Source organism: Haemaphysalis longicornis, unplaced genomic scaffold, assembly GCF_048455015.1.
Source record: "Haemaphysalis longicornis isolate Haplotype H1 unplaced genomic scaffold, Haemaphysalis longicornis Haplotype H1 scaffold_10, whole genome shotgun sequence".
Taxonomy (NCBI): Eukaryota; Metazoa; Arthropoda; class Arachnida; order Ixodida; family Ixodidae; genus Haemaphysalis; species Haemaphysalis longicornis.
The window spans coordinates 48,858,261-48,874,783 of NW_027526204.1; the positions used below are offsets into that span (position 1 = coordinate 48,858,261).

At 44.0% G+C, this 16,523-nt stretch overlaps 1 protein-coding gene across 2 annotated transcripts in view; it reads left to right on the forward strand.

Moving 5' to 3' along the window:
- The window catches only part of LOC144158484 (uncharacterized), a 30,006-nt gene extending 15,586 nt beyond the window's left edge, over positions 1-14,420 (forward strand). For both annotated transcript variants that reach the window (XM_077689386.1, XM_077689385.1), the window contains exons 4-6: positions 4,605-4,652; positions 6,806-6,932; positions 12,843-14,420. In XM_077689386.1, coding sequence (XP_077545512.1) covers positions 4,605-4,652; positions 6,806-6,932; positions 12,843-13,749 — 1,082 coding nt within the window. In that variant the 3' untranslated portion in view covers positions 13,750-14,420. The remainder of the gene's footprint in view (positions 1-4,604; positions 4,653-6,805; positions 6,933-12,842) is intronic.
- The last annotated feature ends 2,103 nt before the right edge of the window (positions 14,421-16,523 follow it).

The window sequence follows — 16,523 nt, forward strand, 5'->3', positions numbered from 1 at the left end:
CAGTCATCTCAAGAGATTATATCTGAAGATATTATATAACCACTGTGTCCTGTGCTGCGCATGGTCCCAATTTTACTGCAAGTAGAACCATGAATTTAAACACCAGTATCCTTACGGCAGAAGCATATGGCATTTTTCTTTTTGCAAGTCATGACATTAAACATAATAACCTTAAGGCTGTAATTTATACAGGCTCTGAGTGTGGTGCATGCATTGTCATTCACAAAGTCATCCATGAACTTAAACCTCATCCAAAAACCTAAACCGTTTGTAATCATATACAGTAATACCTCGTTAAGTCCAACTCGGATATCTCGAAAAATCGGCTAAGTCAAAATTTTCCGCGGCACCGAACCATTTCCTATACGTCCTATGTATTTGGTGCCCTTTATTTCGAAGTATTTTTGGGTCAAACTGCGGATATCTCGAAATCTTGACAGAGGGGAATGAAAATTTCGCCGCCGCGTACCGTTTCACAAGATTCGCACGATGCTGCCGCGCATAAGCCCCTCCATTTCTTTCTCGTTTAGCCGCGACTATCACAAAGCCGATGTTTACCTTAAACATGAAGTCTGAGCCTAGAGGCATATCGACTTCGTGGCACGTCATGTGACGGTAGAGACATGTGCAGAGGTACAGCAGGATGTGTGCGTGACAGGAAAACTTACGGACGCCGAAATCGTTGAAATAGCCACAAAAGGATGGCGAAGATGGGGGCGATGATGATAAACCTCCTTGAGAGGTGCCGACATATGCTGAAACGGGGAATTTGCTGCGCTTGCTGCGAAATAAGGTTGAGTGCAGCGGTGGGGAAGATTGGCTAATGCCATGCGTCAACTTCGTCAAGCAGCTAGAGGATTTCTTACTATAGGCCCAAGTGCGGCCGCAAAGCAGACCAGTGTTACGGAGTTCTTCTCTGCTAATTAAAATTGCAGTGCTACAAAACCCAGCCCGTGAATGTCTCCTGTATGTTGTTTTTCTCTTTAAAACCTTTATGAAAAGCAAGATTGAAAGTTTAAGAGCTGCTAAGTAGTAGCGCCTTTTGTGCAAACAACTCGATATTTCATGGCAATTCACGCAACTTTGCTTATCTCGAAAATCCGCTTATCTCGAAATATTTCCCAGTTTTTACTACTTCGAGTTAACGAGGTATTACTGTACACCAATTTTAGGTACTGAAATCTGAGGTTCGACGAAATCTCGTCTGGTCGGGTAAAAGGTTCATAGTTAGAAACTTGTGGCTTCTGTACGGAAGCCAAAACGTCTTCTTTTTTACGCTTTTAATAAGCCTTTGGTCGGTGACCACAAATTTTTAACTATGAATTTTAGGTACCCACCGTTTAACCGAAACGCGTTGTATCAAACTCAGACTAAGCCACAACATACTTTGTATGGTGCTTCTTGGCCCGGTAGCTCTTGTGCCATTAAATACAACCATCATCATCACCAGAAAGAAACAAGGACTAAAGGTGAGGCACACAGAACTACCGCAGCCTTCAAACTGAACTTTTATTTCAGAAACAACATATTTATGAACACGCAAACACATACACTTATGACGAAGATAGTCAATAAGATAAGTAGTGGTATGAATTGTACCAAAACCAGTGATACAAAACATGAGATTAAAACCCCCCTCTCACACTATCACGCCTTCTCTTATTTAATCTTGAATTCCAATGGCAGTTCAGAAGCACTTTCTCAGCAAGTAGTGGTATGAATTGTTTTAAAACCAGAGATACAAAAACACTTAAATTACCACCCCCCTCCCTCGTACAATGCATGTGTTCTGTTATTTAAGGTTGAATTCCAATGGCAGTTCAGGAGCTCATTTCGGAGCGACGTTTTTGTTTTGTTTGGAGGAAACATGTTCCATTGTCTGCTTGGGAGCAACCAAATCCTATTCCAATGGCAGATCAAGAACGCCGTCAGAGCCAAGGTTGCTCCATAGAGCAACAAAACTTGCTTTCTCGAAATCACTGAAATCAGCTAGAACTCGCTGGGCGCATTCTCTTCTCTCGTGACGTCATGGCCCATCTGCTTCTGGTCTACCCTAATCTTCGAACCGCCATGCCGTCTGCTTCAGCAAGTGGGCGCAGCATCCAGAAAAGGAACAGATGCTAAACGCCGTGCCGTGCTCATGCTTGCCACATGAGGAAAGCAAGAGTGACTGAAACAGCTAATCTTTGGAATTAAGCAGGGAGGAGCCCAGCTCTAATGACTGGCTGGAAAATGTGCTTTGGGTGTCTTTGTTCTGGCCTACCTGCAAAAAGGCCAGTGCAACCTTTGTCACAGGCGGCGTTGGATGCTGTCGATACCAAAGTTCCTTCATCAGCATTTTGACGATAAAGGTGCTTTTATTGAGATCCAGTAAGGAGAAAACACTTGGAGGGAAGTAGGCGCTTTTGGAAGGGCCAGGCATAAATGCTGCCGAGAAATCTCTTTTCCCGGCATGCTTCGGCATTTGTTCGCATGGGAGCGAGTGCATTCCAAAGGCAGTTTCAGAGGATGTGCTTTTTGAGGGAGCAGCATTCTCTGCTATTGAGCTTTGTGACCGCTCTGCATCTGCCACTGAAATTCAACATAAGAAGTGAAATATGTTACATGAACATTGTTTTGGTTGTGTAAATAAGTTCCTTGGTAAGAAGGACTACAGAAGGCATGCGATGCATTTTTCGCCTAGCCTTGTGATTTACATAGCCTCCACAATTTCCCGTGTCACCTGGTCTCAGTGATACTAAATAACTTAGCATTGGTCAACTTTCTGGGTACACTTTTGGGTAGTGCCCTTGCAATCTCAGCAATGCATGCCTAATTGCCCTTCCACACTAATGTGGACATTGTTATTGTGTTCCGCGAACCTTGTGTTTGGACACCTCCCCATCCCCACATCCTTTTTGCCGCATCACAACAGAATCTCGTAGACTTATCTATGATGTGCAAGCAACAAGCTTCATTTTCAGCACAATCAGGCTCTTGTGGGGCTCTTTTTTCGGGAGGTACAGGCATGGCTACAGTTAGAGGTAGCACGGAGCGCATGGTTACGCTCCGCAGACCACCATGACGGGCGGCGCGGAAGCATTGCAGCACATGCACAACCAATGCCAGAGGCAAAGATAGCTGTGCGTCATCTGATATGGTTTCTTCTATGTTGCGGCACGCTCTTGTATGGAAGCACTGGAGCCATGGTGCTGTTGAAAGTGGAACAGTAGGACGACGTGCAGCTTCTCCGCCTGTTGCACTGATTGCGCATGTCCAGCAAGTTTCCTGGGGAATCCATCATGGCACTTCATAGAGCACGGCCAAGTGCTTCGTTTTGATTTTAACAGTGACCGTGCCTGTATGTCTTTGTGCAAAAGAAAGCTACTTTCCATGGGGCTGAAAAAAACGTGTCAGCAGCATTCCCTGTTTCCTTTACCGTATGGGATACATCATGCATGTATGAAATCACCACTACCTTCCTGTCTGTTTTTTCTAATATGGCCATGCCCTCAACCTCGTTTCAGGGGCCATTTTGCGTAAGCTTCCTTAAAATCCTGCCCTCTACAATATCCCGACGTTCAACTGCTCCACACTTCCAGGAATAATAATCCATTGCTCTATCAGGGCTTACATTCCAAACCTGCACTGTTGCTAAAGTGTCAGCATTTTCGGCATGCTACCCACTCCTGCAGTGGCTAACTTGGGTGGAAAGTGTTTAATATACGACCACCCTACCAAAAACTAATTCTTCCGAATTACAATTGCAGCAAAGCCCAGGGTTCACGTCTGGCCTACTCCAGGACATGTGACAAGTTTTAGCCGGAAAGAACATATTAGCATTAGGATAACAAAAAATATTTTCGGCCTAAAGGCATCAGGGAGTTTGCTTTTTTTCTCGAGGGAGGTACGCCAATGCCGCTCGCTGAGGCAGAGCAGTGCCTGGTTTCTGTAGTGACACCGGGCTGCGAGATGAACTTTGCTCAGCGTCCTCCCCCAGCTGGGTTGCCTTGGTTAGCCCAACGCATCACCGCACCACATGCATAGATCTCAGCGGTTGCAGTGGCAACAAACACCAAAAGGATCGGCTGCTTCTGTTTCACCAGCAACAGTTCTTGCCCTGGCCACACTGCCTGTGCCACATACGGCATTTCTGTGGTGTAGGCCACAGCGGCTGTTGCTCAAATACTGCGTGGGTCCTATACGCTATAGCGAATTGTAGGAGACAGTGGTTCTCATTACAGTTGTTAGTAAAAGTTGGACTTGAAAATATCAGAGAGAATGCACAAGATTGAGATGTGATAACTGAAGGTAGTAGATAGCTTCTTTTCATATCCAGTATTTCCTCGTATCTATTATGTGTTTCATCCTGCTCTTTGTGCATCATGCACGCCAGCATAATGACTTTCTACGGTTCCAAGTACGGATTGAGGGTACCTGGCTTACAGTCTTCATTTGCGAGCAGGTGTTATGTGCTGCCTCGCCAATTTGACATTTCACCTGTTAAATCCTGTTTTTTTACACCTTATGCATATTCACCCCTGATTCTCCATCATAATAGTGTATGTGTGTGCAGGACCTAAGAGGTGTTGCAGTGAAAATATTTTGTTCACCCTTACATACAGGAAAAGAACAAAAGCTGGACCCATTTCCAGTGGATTTTCTGGAAACTGGTGAGTTTTGTTGCGCATGCCTGCTTGTGAAGTGGTAGCATACTAGTTGCAGCATTTTGTGACCATGCGCACCACTAGAGGTTATGTCTGCATTAGCTTTGTGTCAGAAAATAAAATAGTAGCTGTGTGTCTTTGTAAGCTGGAGAGCATTTTTACTGTGGAGCCATTTCTCTACCAAAATGTCGAGATTGAACGTAACTACTTTGTAATAGAAATACAGTACAGTACTGTTGAAAGCAATATTTTTGGACAAATTTATGCGTACAAAACAACTGGATCTGCATTAGTGTAGTGGAGTAGCGATAACAGTAGCTGCTTCACACAGCATGAGAATTTTGTTTGATAATATGTAAATGTGATCCTTTAAAATTTTTCTAGGCAATGCAAGGGTTTGTTGTCATCGTTTATTTTTTTGCAAGGTTAGAAGTGCATGAGTATTTATTGCTACGTGAATAAAACTTCTCTGAAGCCTTTGAAATTCCCATGGCGTCACCAAGTTCAACTTGTAGGCAAAATACAGTTCGCACCAACAAGCGCAGCACCTCACATGGTTTCCATAACACTCATCGCCTTTAGCTGCCCCCATACCATAAAGTTCCAAAGGAACACCCTCCCCCGAAACATCGCCCATTCCCCTTTAGTGGTGAAATATTCACTTTAATAAAAGACCTAAGTGTGGCAGATTAGAGCACTGCATGGGCCGATTTTTTTGCGGCCCGGGCTCGGCCCGGCCTGAAAGCGCCATGCTCCAGACCTCCCGAGCCCGGCCCGGTGTTTTCAAATACGGCCCGTACCCGGCCCGGGCCTGCAAGGCTTGGGTCCGGCCCGGCCCGTCTCAGCCAATTAGGCCTTGAGCATAAATGAGGCACTGTCCAATCCCCAGTTATTGTATACAAGATATTTTCGGATAGGGCTGTGAGAACTTCAGACAACATCACGATTTTCAGTGGTACTGCGTATACCATACCTTCGGTTAATTACGCTTATAACACTTTTGCAAAATACTTGCAGGGCAATATTATAAGCGGAGGCATTGGTGGGTGTCTCATGCACGCAGTGCTAACCACGCAATGTCATTATTGCATTTAAAGGAATGACTACAACATACAACACGCACATAAAATGGAAAAACGGTGGACATTTATAGTTGAGATACATTAATTTCTGACAAGCTGGGACTGTTGAGTAACAACAGCAGAAAATTCTCCTGCAAACTTCGTTTATTGCACAATGCAACGAGACAGGGAAAAAACGCGCTGTAACTGCTCCTGGTGGGATTATGCCAGGTTGAGTAGCTGAGACCGGCAGCCAACTGGAGCCTCTAAATGCTACCGCAGGCCTGAAAGAGGTGCATCTTCCACGATGCATTTCGCAGGAGTATCCCGACGAGAGGAGAATGCGGCATCAGAGGAGGTTGGCTTGCCAAAGCTGGGCCGCCTGACTTCATGCTCCCTCCTAAAATTTTTCTTCCTCCGTGCATATCGCGCGTTCACCGTTTCATGCCGTTGCGGCACCCTGGCTCACCGACGGAGACGGGCGCGGTGGTGGCACGGCGCCTCCTCTCTCATCTGTCTTCTCGTTCTTTTAGAATTCGTTGCCTGGGTTGCGTGTCTTGTAGTTTTGTGTTCGAGCAAACATACGAACCAATAAAGCCAAGCATTAGCAAACGCGCGCCATTACCCACAGGTATGAGACCCGGGCCTAATGGGGGCCTGATTCAGGCCAGAGCCCGGCCCCGGGCCCGAAGCTCATGGTCCCGAGCCCGGCCCAGACCCGATCGAACAATCCCTTACCCAGCCCACGGGCCGGGCCCGGGCTTTTGGGCCGGCTTGGGCCCATGCAGTGCTCTATAGCAGATGGCCCACTTCCCTAAAATCGATGGCTTTAATGCCAGTGACTGAATAAATCTAGACGAATGATCTGTTCATGTTTTGATGCGGTCACTTATTTGTACTTTTCACACTTTACCTGAAAGTTTGCTCATTGTGTATTTTTTCTTGGTATCTCTGCAGTATCTGCTGGTGGTGCAACCACTTTTTTGTAGTTTTTCACACTTGACTTGAAAGTTCATTTATCTTGTATTTTTCACTATATCTTTGTGCTTTGGGTGGGAATTCTTTCGGAACTTTATGGTATCTGATTTTTTTTTTCAGTTCTGGTGGTGCACAGCACCCAAGTTGGTGCCTCGGAGAAACTCCCTTCTTCAGGAGATGGGGAAGACATTGTGGCAGAGGCTGGTACTCGCACCTGCACCTGTGACTCACAGTGCAGCAATATAGGGTGGGTTGTGATGCTTGGAGTGCTGTTAGTTGCAGGACATCAGCACTGCAAAGTACCCTAGCTTAAAACAAGTCACGTTGCTCCACTGAAGGATTTAGTGCAGGAAATTCAGTGGAGCGAGGTCCCCTAAAACGAGAAATGAGAAAGCTGCCACTGGGCTAAAGAATGCTGGAAGGTGTAACTGTCATACCCACATATATCAGATTTACTTTCGTCTAAGCACCGTCTTTTTCAGCAATCTCATTACCTTAAGTCGGAGGAAGCGTTCTGATTCGAAATATCTACAGTGAACACCTCCTTTCTTTTGCAGCAGTATTGACGAAAAGGGCACACCGAATAATGTTTTATTTAACCAAAAATACATTAAAATACGCACAGACAGTGAACCCACAGCTTATGCCTGATAGTCTCACTTTTAGTTGAGCCCGTCGAACTGCTTGAACACCTGCTCTCAGTATCCCACAGCAGGTCGTGTTCTATTCTGTAGAAGTGGTTTGTTATTGAACTTTTCCTAAATGACTTGGCCACAACGTCAACTTGGACCCGCTTCCATGCATGTGAAATCCACCTTGCAATGGTTGACGGAGATGTTTGTGCAGCTTTCTTGTCATGTAGTGTTGGAGCACAGCAACATAAGAAGCAGCTGCGCTAAGCTCAGCAGGCGACAGTACACACCACCACGCTAGCCTGCAAGGCACCAGAAGCCTGAGACTGTGCCACCTGACAGCTCGGTCTTATCAGTAGAGAGCAAGCTCCATTGGCAGCCTGGGGAATGCGGGTTTCTTTACTGAAAAGGGGGTGCTGAGATTCAAATGGAAATATTTTGTCTGCATTTTTTTCTGAAAGTAGGAGGTTGTTTAAAATCGGGAGTTCCTTGGAATTGCTAAATGCAAATTGACAAATACAGTTTCAATCAAGAGCTCTAAAGGCCTAGTTTCAGATGTTTGATCTGCAAATGCAGGTAAACCTGGGTATAACAAGACGGGCTATAACAAAAGAATGGGTGTAACAAGCAAATCATAATTACCCTTGAAAGTCTCCCTAGAAACCAGTGTATTTTAAACCTCATTATATTAAGTTAAAATTTCTATATCACTAGGCGACAGCTGAATTTAACAAATGAGAATTCCCGCTATGCATCCTCCAGCAACACGCGCAAAGCCTGATGGTGCGCTATGCATTTCCTGTGCCAAGAAGCCGTATCCACCATAGAGTTTCATACTAATATATACTAGAGGGAAATCTGGCGCCACTGTCTAGGGGAGACTGCGCTTCAGCGAGCATTCCGTCATGTACCGGGCAGGCACGTTCCACTTGTCCTTGGCATGGCTCATGAACAGGCTGAAATGCTGGCTCTGGCTGCGAAAAACCGACACTATTACTGTAGAAGGTTCATCAGAATGACCTTGTTATTATAAAATTGAACCTCCAAAAAGATTAATTTTTAAGTGATTATGTAGAAGCTTCATGCACGATGAACAAGACAAAATGAATCCTTTTTGGTTGATTTGGCTTCGAGACAAAAAAAAGCCACATGGCGCCACCCACGGTGGACCGCGACTGCAGCAACAGATTTCCCTTTAGTATATATTAGTATGAAACTCTATGGTATCCACCTTTCTCTCGATGTACACGGCACACACAGCATTGGCGTGCTCACCTGCAACTGTTGTCACTTGCTGACATGTGCCAGGGAAGCTGCATTTAGGAACTGGTGTGCGTGCTTTTTCTTAATGCTTCAAGTTTACCTTTTGTTATGCTGTGTTTGAGAGTTGAGCAGCATGAATGCAACAAGCAGGAAGGGAAAGCAAAAGACACTAATGCTGGACCAAAAGGTGGCTATGGTGAAAGCCGTTACACTTGGCACGAAGCTAAATGAGTCGTCGTTTGCATCATAAAGATACATCAACGTCTAGTTACCGACTTCTTAACTAGAAAGTCTGAAATATGAGTTTCGTATTTTGAACTGCAGTAAAGCAGGAAGGCGGCTATTTTCTGGTGCTCCGCCACGCGGCGAGTTCTAATTTCGCTAAAGTCTGAAATATGAGTTTCGTATTTTGAACTGCAGTAAAGCAGGAAGGCGGCTATTTTCTGGTGCTCCACCACGTGGCGAGTTCTAATTTCGCTAACTGTTTTTAGGCGGGATACAGTGCACAATAGTTGCAGTAAATGCCTGCTACAACTATAAGGAAACACTGGTTATAACAAGCAAATCACGGTGCCCCTTCAATTTTATTATAACAAGTTTTAACCACAATGCAACTAAATTGTGTTGTCAAGGACACAATGAGAACTGTTGCGTAGAAGTTCATTTTTTAGCTTGTCTGGTAAAATGGCACTGAAAGAAAACAAGCATCTTTTCAGGCATTGAGGTGATCTTTGGCAAAGTCAGTGAACCCTTATGTAGAGAGAACATGGCCAGGTACATAAAGCATAGAATCCAGTACATGCTACCTTGAAGCCAGTGCACAAGCTTTTTTTTGCTGTCAACCTTGGTGTCAAGCAGCGTATCAATATTTAGCAAGATGGACAGCACATTGTCGTACGAACTTGGTAGGGCCAATTTTGTTTCAGAGAACACGTTGTTGCGCTCCTAGAAACTTTCGACTCTTGGAAGCACGCCCTCAGCAGTTAGCCTTTTCCTTGTTCGTCAGCAACCACTTTCTTGGAACAGACGCTGCTTCAAAGGTGGCTCACTTAGCTGCAGTTTTCTGAGCCGTTATCTCGCGCACCTCACTCGAGTAAACTGGATGTTTCATTTCTGGTATGTTTTTCACAGCAAAATTGAACATGGTTTGTTCAGGCATGATGCCTTACCTTGTCACTGAAGTACAGGCTGTGCCTCAGATGACTTGCAAGTTATACCAATAACCAAGTACACTAGATTTTGTTTGCCAGTGAGCACTTTGTCACAAAAAATTTTTTTTAGTGGTCATTGTTACTCCTTCCCACAGCACAGAAAGCAGTATTCACGTGATCTTATTTCGCAGTGTTGTACGGGCATTTCTTTGTTCAGGCATCTAAGCTCTCCAACCTTTAACTATGACAAGGTTAGAATAAAGTATTGATGCTTTTCTGGTCGTGAAGCTCCAGCCAAAGCTATATATAGGAACAAAAGCTTTTTGGGGTGCCACCATGCATAAGAGGGCCACTGCAACTGTTGGTATTACATTGCCGTTGCTTCTTAATTCAAGCCAGTTGCATGTGTAGTGGTCTTCCCCTTGATCTTTTATTTTATTTATATAGACACGTCAATGCCACTAGATAAAATAATTTCTTCGGCACTTGAGTCTGCTCGCATGCTTTGAACGCAAAAGCCTAATGATAATCAAGGAATTCTTTACCTGTTCGTTGTGTTTACTCCCTTTTCTTGGGTTTCATTTGTTTGTCTATTCAATCAAATTACTTTCACAGGCAGACTGGCTGCAGTTTGTGCGGCAGTCTCTCTACAGCCAGAGCTCTCCTTAGTGCATCTGTACTACTCGGGCTGTCACATTCCACTGTGACACAGCATGCACTGCCACAAAGAATGCACATTGCTGATGACCGTACCATGAGATTGGGCTTCCGGGGTTTTCTTCTACTACCCTTCATCTTTGCTTTGGCAAATGACCCACTGCTACATTCCAACAAATTGCTGAACATAGTTGTTGGTATAGTTCGCCATTACCATAGTGCTATGGTTCAGTTAGCAGTCATTATTAATATTACGGTGCCTCACCAGCAGGGTAGTCCTTATGTCTTCTGCGAGAAACCTAGATGGTAAATCCCTTGCTGCTCTAAGGTTCCTACTGGCAGCAGATATACGTAGTATCTAAGCTTAGGTTAAGTACCAAAATATACAGAAGTGGCCACTGTCCAGCAGGTAGCGTGTGAATAATAAGATTTGGTACTGTCCTCAAAGTGCATCAGCGTGTTACTCCACTCTGCAGTGTTTATCCCCAAAGTCTCGCGTTGCCGACCAAACAAGTACCTACATACTGGCTGGGCTGTTGTCACAGTCCCGTCCTTTATGTGTGTTTATCCTTGAAAAACAATTATCTACATACTGGAATATACCCGAAACTAGTTTTCTTCATACATCTGGAGAACCCTCCAAGAAAAACCACTCCTGGCTGTGTTTTCATATGTTGCCTATTGTATTGTCTTGTGCGGGGAAGAGTTTAATGGTTAAGATCGGCTGGACTAGTTGACTTGGTTGAAATGTTTGGGTCAAAAACCACACACTAACAGGCAATGAAAAGTGAGGACAAGCAAAAGGACAGACAATTGCTAGTGCTGCTTATCAGTGCTTCATTCTCATTTTTATGCTTTTTGGTTGGAACATTGCTGTAACATGGGAGAATTGACACTGCTGAGGCAACAGGGGTCATTTGCCTCGGCCACCTAGTATCAGCAAGAGGGAATTTTCTGAATGATCTTGCAGTCATTCTAAAGTTATCTCCATGGCAGAAACTTGACTCACCTGGCAGAAATTATTCAAACTCCAAGATAGTGCTGCAGTTTTTCCATGTTGTGTTATGGGTGCATTTATTATCTGGGGCTAAAAATGTAGAATTTACTAATGTTTTGGGGTGCACCAAACCTCCGCCTTCCGGAGACACTGCAAACGCTTTTGTGAATCGCATACATGCCTTTACGACTGTGTTCTCAATGTCCGCTAGCACGGGAACAAAAAAGTGGGATTTTTCATTTCCGGCTGTATCAGTGTCAACACGGATTTTTTCACTGTGAGATGCAATTTTATATTTTGTTCTCAGTGAGCCATTTTTGTCGAATCAGATTACGTGATGTCCCATCCTTTTTATAGAGACACTGAAGACGGATTAGGCTAGTGCAGTTGTAATTTTCTCGTGATTATAGCATGCTTGTACGTCATTATGAAAGGGTAAGGTTTTTGAAGAAAGAGTATTTCTAACACACTGGCTGAATGGAATACTCAGATAGCTGGAATTTTCGTCACCTGTTCTAGAGGCTAGTCTTTTCACAATTACCAGGCTGGCTGCTAATGCAACATAAAAATGATAGCTTTTCACTTTATTGAAGTTGTCTTGTGCAACATCATACTTGCATAAGTCCTTCAACTGTGACTTGTGTATTGTGGATGCTAATGTTTGTCCTGTTACTGCCTGGGTTTCTGCTGCAGTTTATGCTTGACTAAAACAGTTTTTGTTTTAAACTCTCTCAAAAAATTACAAATTTTACCTCAAAAAGTTTTATATTTTGCCACTATCCACTGTGGGGGTTCAGGCATTGTGCCTCTGAGCAAGGGAGGTGGCTTCGATCCCAGCCATGCTGACTGTTTTCTGATGGAGCAGAAACGTCACAGTTGCGGTCTTTGGATATTTTGGCGCACGTTGAAAATCCCCAGGCGTTCAACATTATTTTAGCGCCCTCCACTATGGCATACCTCATAGCCGAGGTGTAGCTTTGCCATAATAACCCCATAGTAAAAAATCGAATTATAGCTTTTAACTCTAATGAATATATGATATATTTGCATTTGGCCATAGATTTGGGAGAGTTTGTTCGAAAATGTATATCACTTGAGCGTTTAATTATTGGCTTCCTTTGGGCATTGCTTATGAGGCTTATTTTCAGTTTAATCTTTTTCATAAATATGCAAAACAGTAGACTTGCAATGTGATATATGCATTTAAGAACCATGGTAGTGGTTTTCTAACTTAGTCAATCAGGAAGTCTGGTATACAATGCTTAGGGAAAACCTTCAACAACAAGATTTCACCAACACATGCCTTCTGTACTAAGTGCACTGGTAGTTTCCACACAAACACTATACAGTTATTAAATAAGCAACTTGTTTTGTGGGTGAATCAGTTCACATTTAACTAGTTTCCTGCAGTAATTGGGTAAAATTGTTTAATGTAGTGTTTTATCGTTCCCACTTAGGAGTTCCGTCAACGACAGTGTGGCAGCAGAGTTCAAAGGGAAGCTACGTTCCTGCCTGCCATGTCAACAATGTAATCACCGGACTGCTCGTATGGAAGTGTCTAACAGTAATATGCCCTTCCAATGCACTGTTTGCACAAAAGTCTTCCAGAGAAAACACAACCTGGATGTGCACATGAGAATGCACACTGGTGTGAGGCCGTACATATGTAGCATCTGTAACAAGAGCTTTCCTATTAAAAGTAGCCTGGTGAGGCATGAAACACTGCACTCTGGCGAGAGGCCGTACACTTGTAGTGTCTGTCAGAAGAGTTTTACTAAAAAGGTAAACCTGCTTGTTCATGAAAGAGTGCACTCTGGAGAAAGGCCGTACGTGTGTAGCACATGTCAGAAAAGTTTTACAAGAAGCAGCGACCTGGTTGCTCATGAAAGATTGCACTCTGGTGAGCGGCCCTATGTGTGCAGCATCTGTCAGAAGGCCTTCAATTATAAAAACCTCCTGGTTACTCATGAACGATTGCACTCTGGCGAGAAGCCCTATGCATGTGCCATATGTGAAAAGACATTCAACAAAAACAGTGACCTCGTTCGTCATAAAAGATTGCATTCTCGAGAGACTCCCTACATGTGTAGCATATGCCAGGAAAGCTTTACTGAAAAATACCACCTGGTTACTCATGAGAGATTGCACTCTGTTGAGAGACCCCATATTTGTAGCATCTGTCATAAGGGGTATATTCGAAGACACCACATGGTTCAGCATAAAATGATGCACTCTGGCGAAAGGCCCTACACGTGTAATATCTGTCAGAAAAGCTTTATGAGAAGTAGCGATCTCAATCGTCATAAAAAATTGCACTGTGGACAGTCCTTACACATGCAGCACATCTCAGAAGGGCTCCACTAATAAATGCCTCCGTGTTGCTTGGGAGATTGCGCTTTAGTGAGACCCCTATGTGTGTACCATTTGAGAAGAATTTTAGTACAAGTGGTGCCCTGGTCATTCATAAAAGAGTGCAGTACTGTGGGAGATGCAATATGCATAGCATTTTTCAGAAGAGCATTACTCAGATTTCACCTGGTTAAATGTGAAACCTTGCACTCTGGTGACTGCCTAGCAATTGTTTAGTGTCTATTACGAGTGCTGTACCGACTGTGGTCACCTGTTCACTCAATACTGCATTCTGGTGAGAGTTCTATATGTGTAACATTTGCTGAAAGAGCTTTACTAAAAGAGGATGTCCGAGCAATCATGAAAGGTTGGCGTTTGGTGAGAAACCTGATTCGGTGAACACTGTCATATGTCATGAAGTGCTGCTGCCATAGATGTGCTAGACACGCATTGACCATTTGCAAACTTGTCATGCATGTGTGCACAAAAGAAACGTAACAGCATATTTTTTTGTTCTTCAATCCTATGACCACAAACGAGTATTATTAATGATGGGCTAATAGTACTGCCGGGATAAATTGCGTGACTGGTGCAAAGGAACTATTGCATATGCGCAAGTCTTCCAGTTGTGCCCCCTGGCCCTTTAAGATACATAGACAACCTCTATTTTATCTGAGTATTTTTTGCTCACACATGAGCCCGTTGAAGTGCTTTGGCCTAATAAATACTTATCTCAACTGCGTCTGAAAATTTCAGATGTTTCATTGAAAACGGCCCATTTCAATAAGACACATGCATCTGCATTGCATAATTTGCAATACCTGTGTATGTCTAATTGCCTGCAGTTTGCTATCTAATTGCTAAAAGCATTCGTAGGTGTGCCAAGAACTGCGCTTGCAGCATATTATCCCCCTCTATGGTACATTTTTTGCATAGCGCAGCCTGACCTTCAACATGCATGGAAGAGCCAGGAACAAATACGAAATTGCGTTTAATGGTTGCCATGAGGAACACAACGATATCGATACATATGACGATGACTACTACTAGCACATTGCAGAGACGGAACATGTAAATAAACAATTTCTTACTTGTACAAATATGTGGTGATATGTCATTCCTGCACCTTCGCTATGGTTCAAGTATTGCGTGACTTGGGGCTGCCTTCGCCAGTTGAGCTGGTGGAAGTCTACAATGCTAAGAATGGCTTTGAATCCACGACTCGCCACGAAGGCGACGACCTCTTCGATACAGATGACTATCGACAGTTACTAGTTCCGCAACTATGCAAATAAACAATGATAGAGAAACTTAACTGTGTGTCTGGCAATGTAACGGCTTCGCCGTTCAAGTCTTGTGCATGCATGCAAGCTTCCATTTTTTTATCACGCTCCTCATGGTTTAACAATAACAAATAGTCAACGTTCTCTGGGCACCAACCAACCAGCCCAAACATTCGTTTTAAATATCGCAATGGAGACCTGCAAAGTGATCTATATTAAAGTGCTGCTTCACGTCGTCAACATGTGCATCTTAACCAAGACACGTGCTGCGGGGTACATTCCAAACACCCAGAGAGCACCATCATCATCATCGCCTTGCAGTGTCACTCATCCCACACTCACGAGCCGGGCAATCGCAAGGTGCCAGAACCGAAAAGCAAATAAGAAGCAATCCTGTGAAGAACACCTATTGAGAAGAGTCGGAGTGGAGCGCGTGATCGGGGTGCACGTCGGTCAGGCGACCGGACCCGTGCTGTACCCCAAGAGGTCCTCCACGACTGCAACACCCAGGAGGTCTTCTCCACAAGCAAGTCGGGTGGCCAGGCATCGGTTGCGGACAACGACGCCAAAAGAGAGCTGCGTTCGCCACGACTGTGCGACAGGAGCTCGGAGTGCGCTCTAACACCGCGGCCTCGCACGCCACCTGGACCTTTAAACACCGAAACACAGCTGTGCCTCTGGGACGTGAGGTAGGGCAACTCCATTCCAGCAGTGGACACACGTTGTGGACTATTCATTACCTGACTTTGACTCTTCCCTCATGTTCAGACTGTGACGTTTTCTAGTTTGTTTGGGCTAACGATCGACCTTTCTTGCAAAGGCATAGCTACGCTTGCCTGTTGTTAGTCTTACATCTGTGCATTGGGTTTCGAGTATCACATAAACTAGTCTCGTTTCCAGCTTCTTTCTTTGTTATTGTAGTACAGAACGTGGCAATAATTAGCGATACGACAGGTGCTTAACCGGAACAAACAATTATAACTCGTATATTCTTGGTTTCAGGGGGAAAGACCATGTAATTCACCCCTCATTTCTCGTCTTTTGTTTTAACTGTAATAAATTGCCGTACATTGCATTTTTCTGCTCATTTTATATTACCGAAACTGCGCAGGTGAAACAGATATACCAATACAAGCATGCTGCATTAAATGCCTGGGTTAATACAGTAGAATCTCATAAAGAAAAACTCTGTTATGACGAACTTAATGATTAATACAAACAAAACGTTTGCATTCCTGTAGTTTGCGTAATGCAAAAAAAGGTCTGGTTAAGATAAACTTTTGATAATGTGAACAAATTTTCACCGTCCCTTCGAGTTTATATTAACAGGAGTATACTGTATTATCTCTAGAAGTCCCCAAATGTTAGTGAATTGAAGACTTACTGCGATTGCCACTGGATCTCTGAGCTGTCGGCCCATATTTCATTTTTCGCATCAAGAAACGTAATGAGAAAAAAAATAGGGTGGGTGAAGGAGCACCAACGCTTTTGGAAGTTGGGAACAGT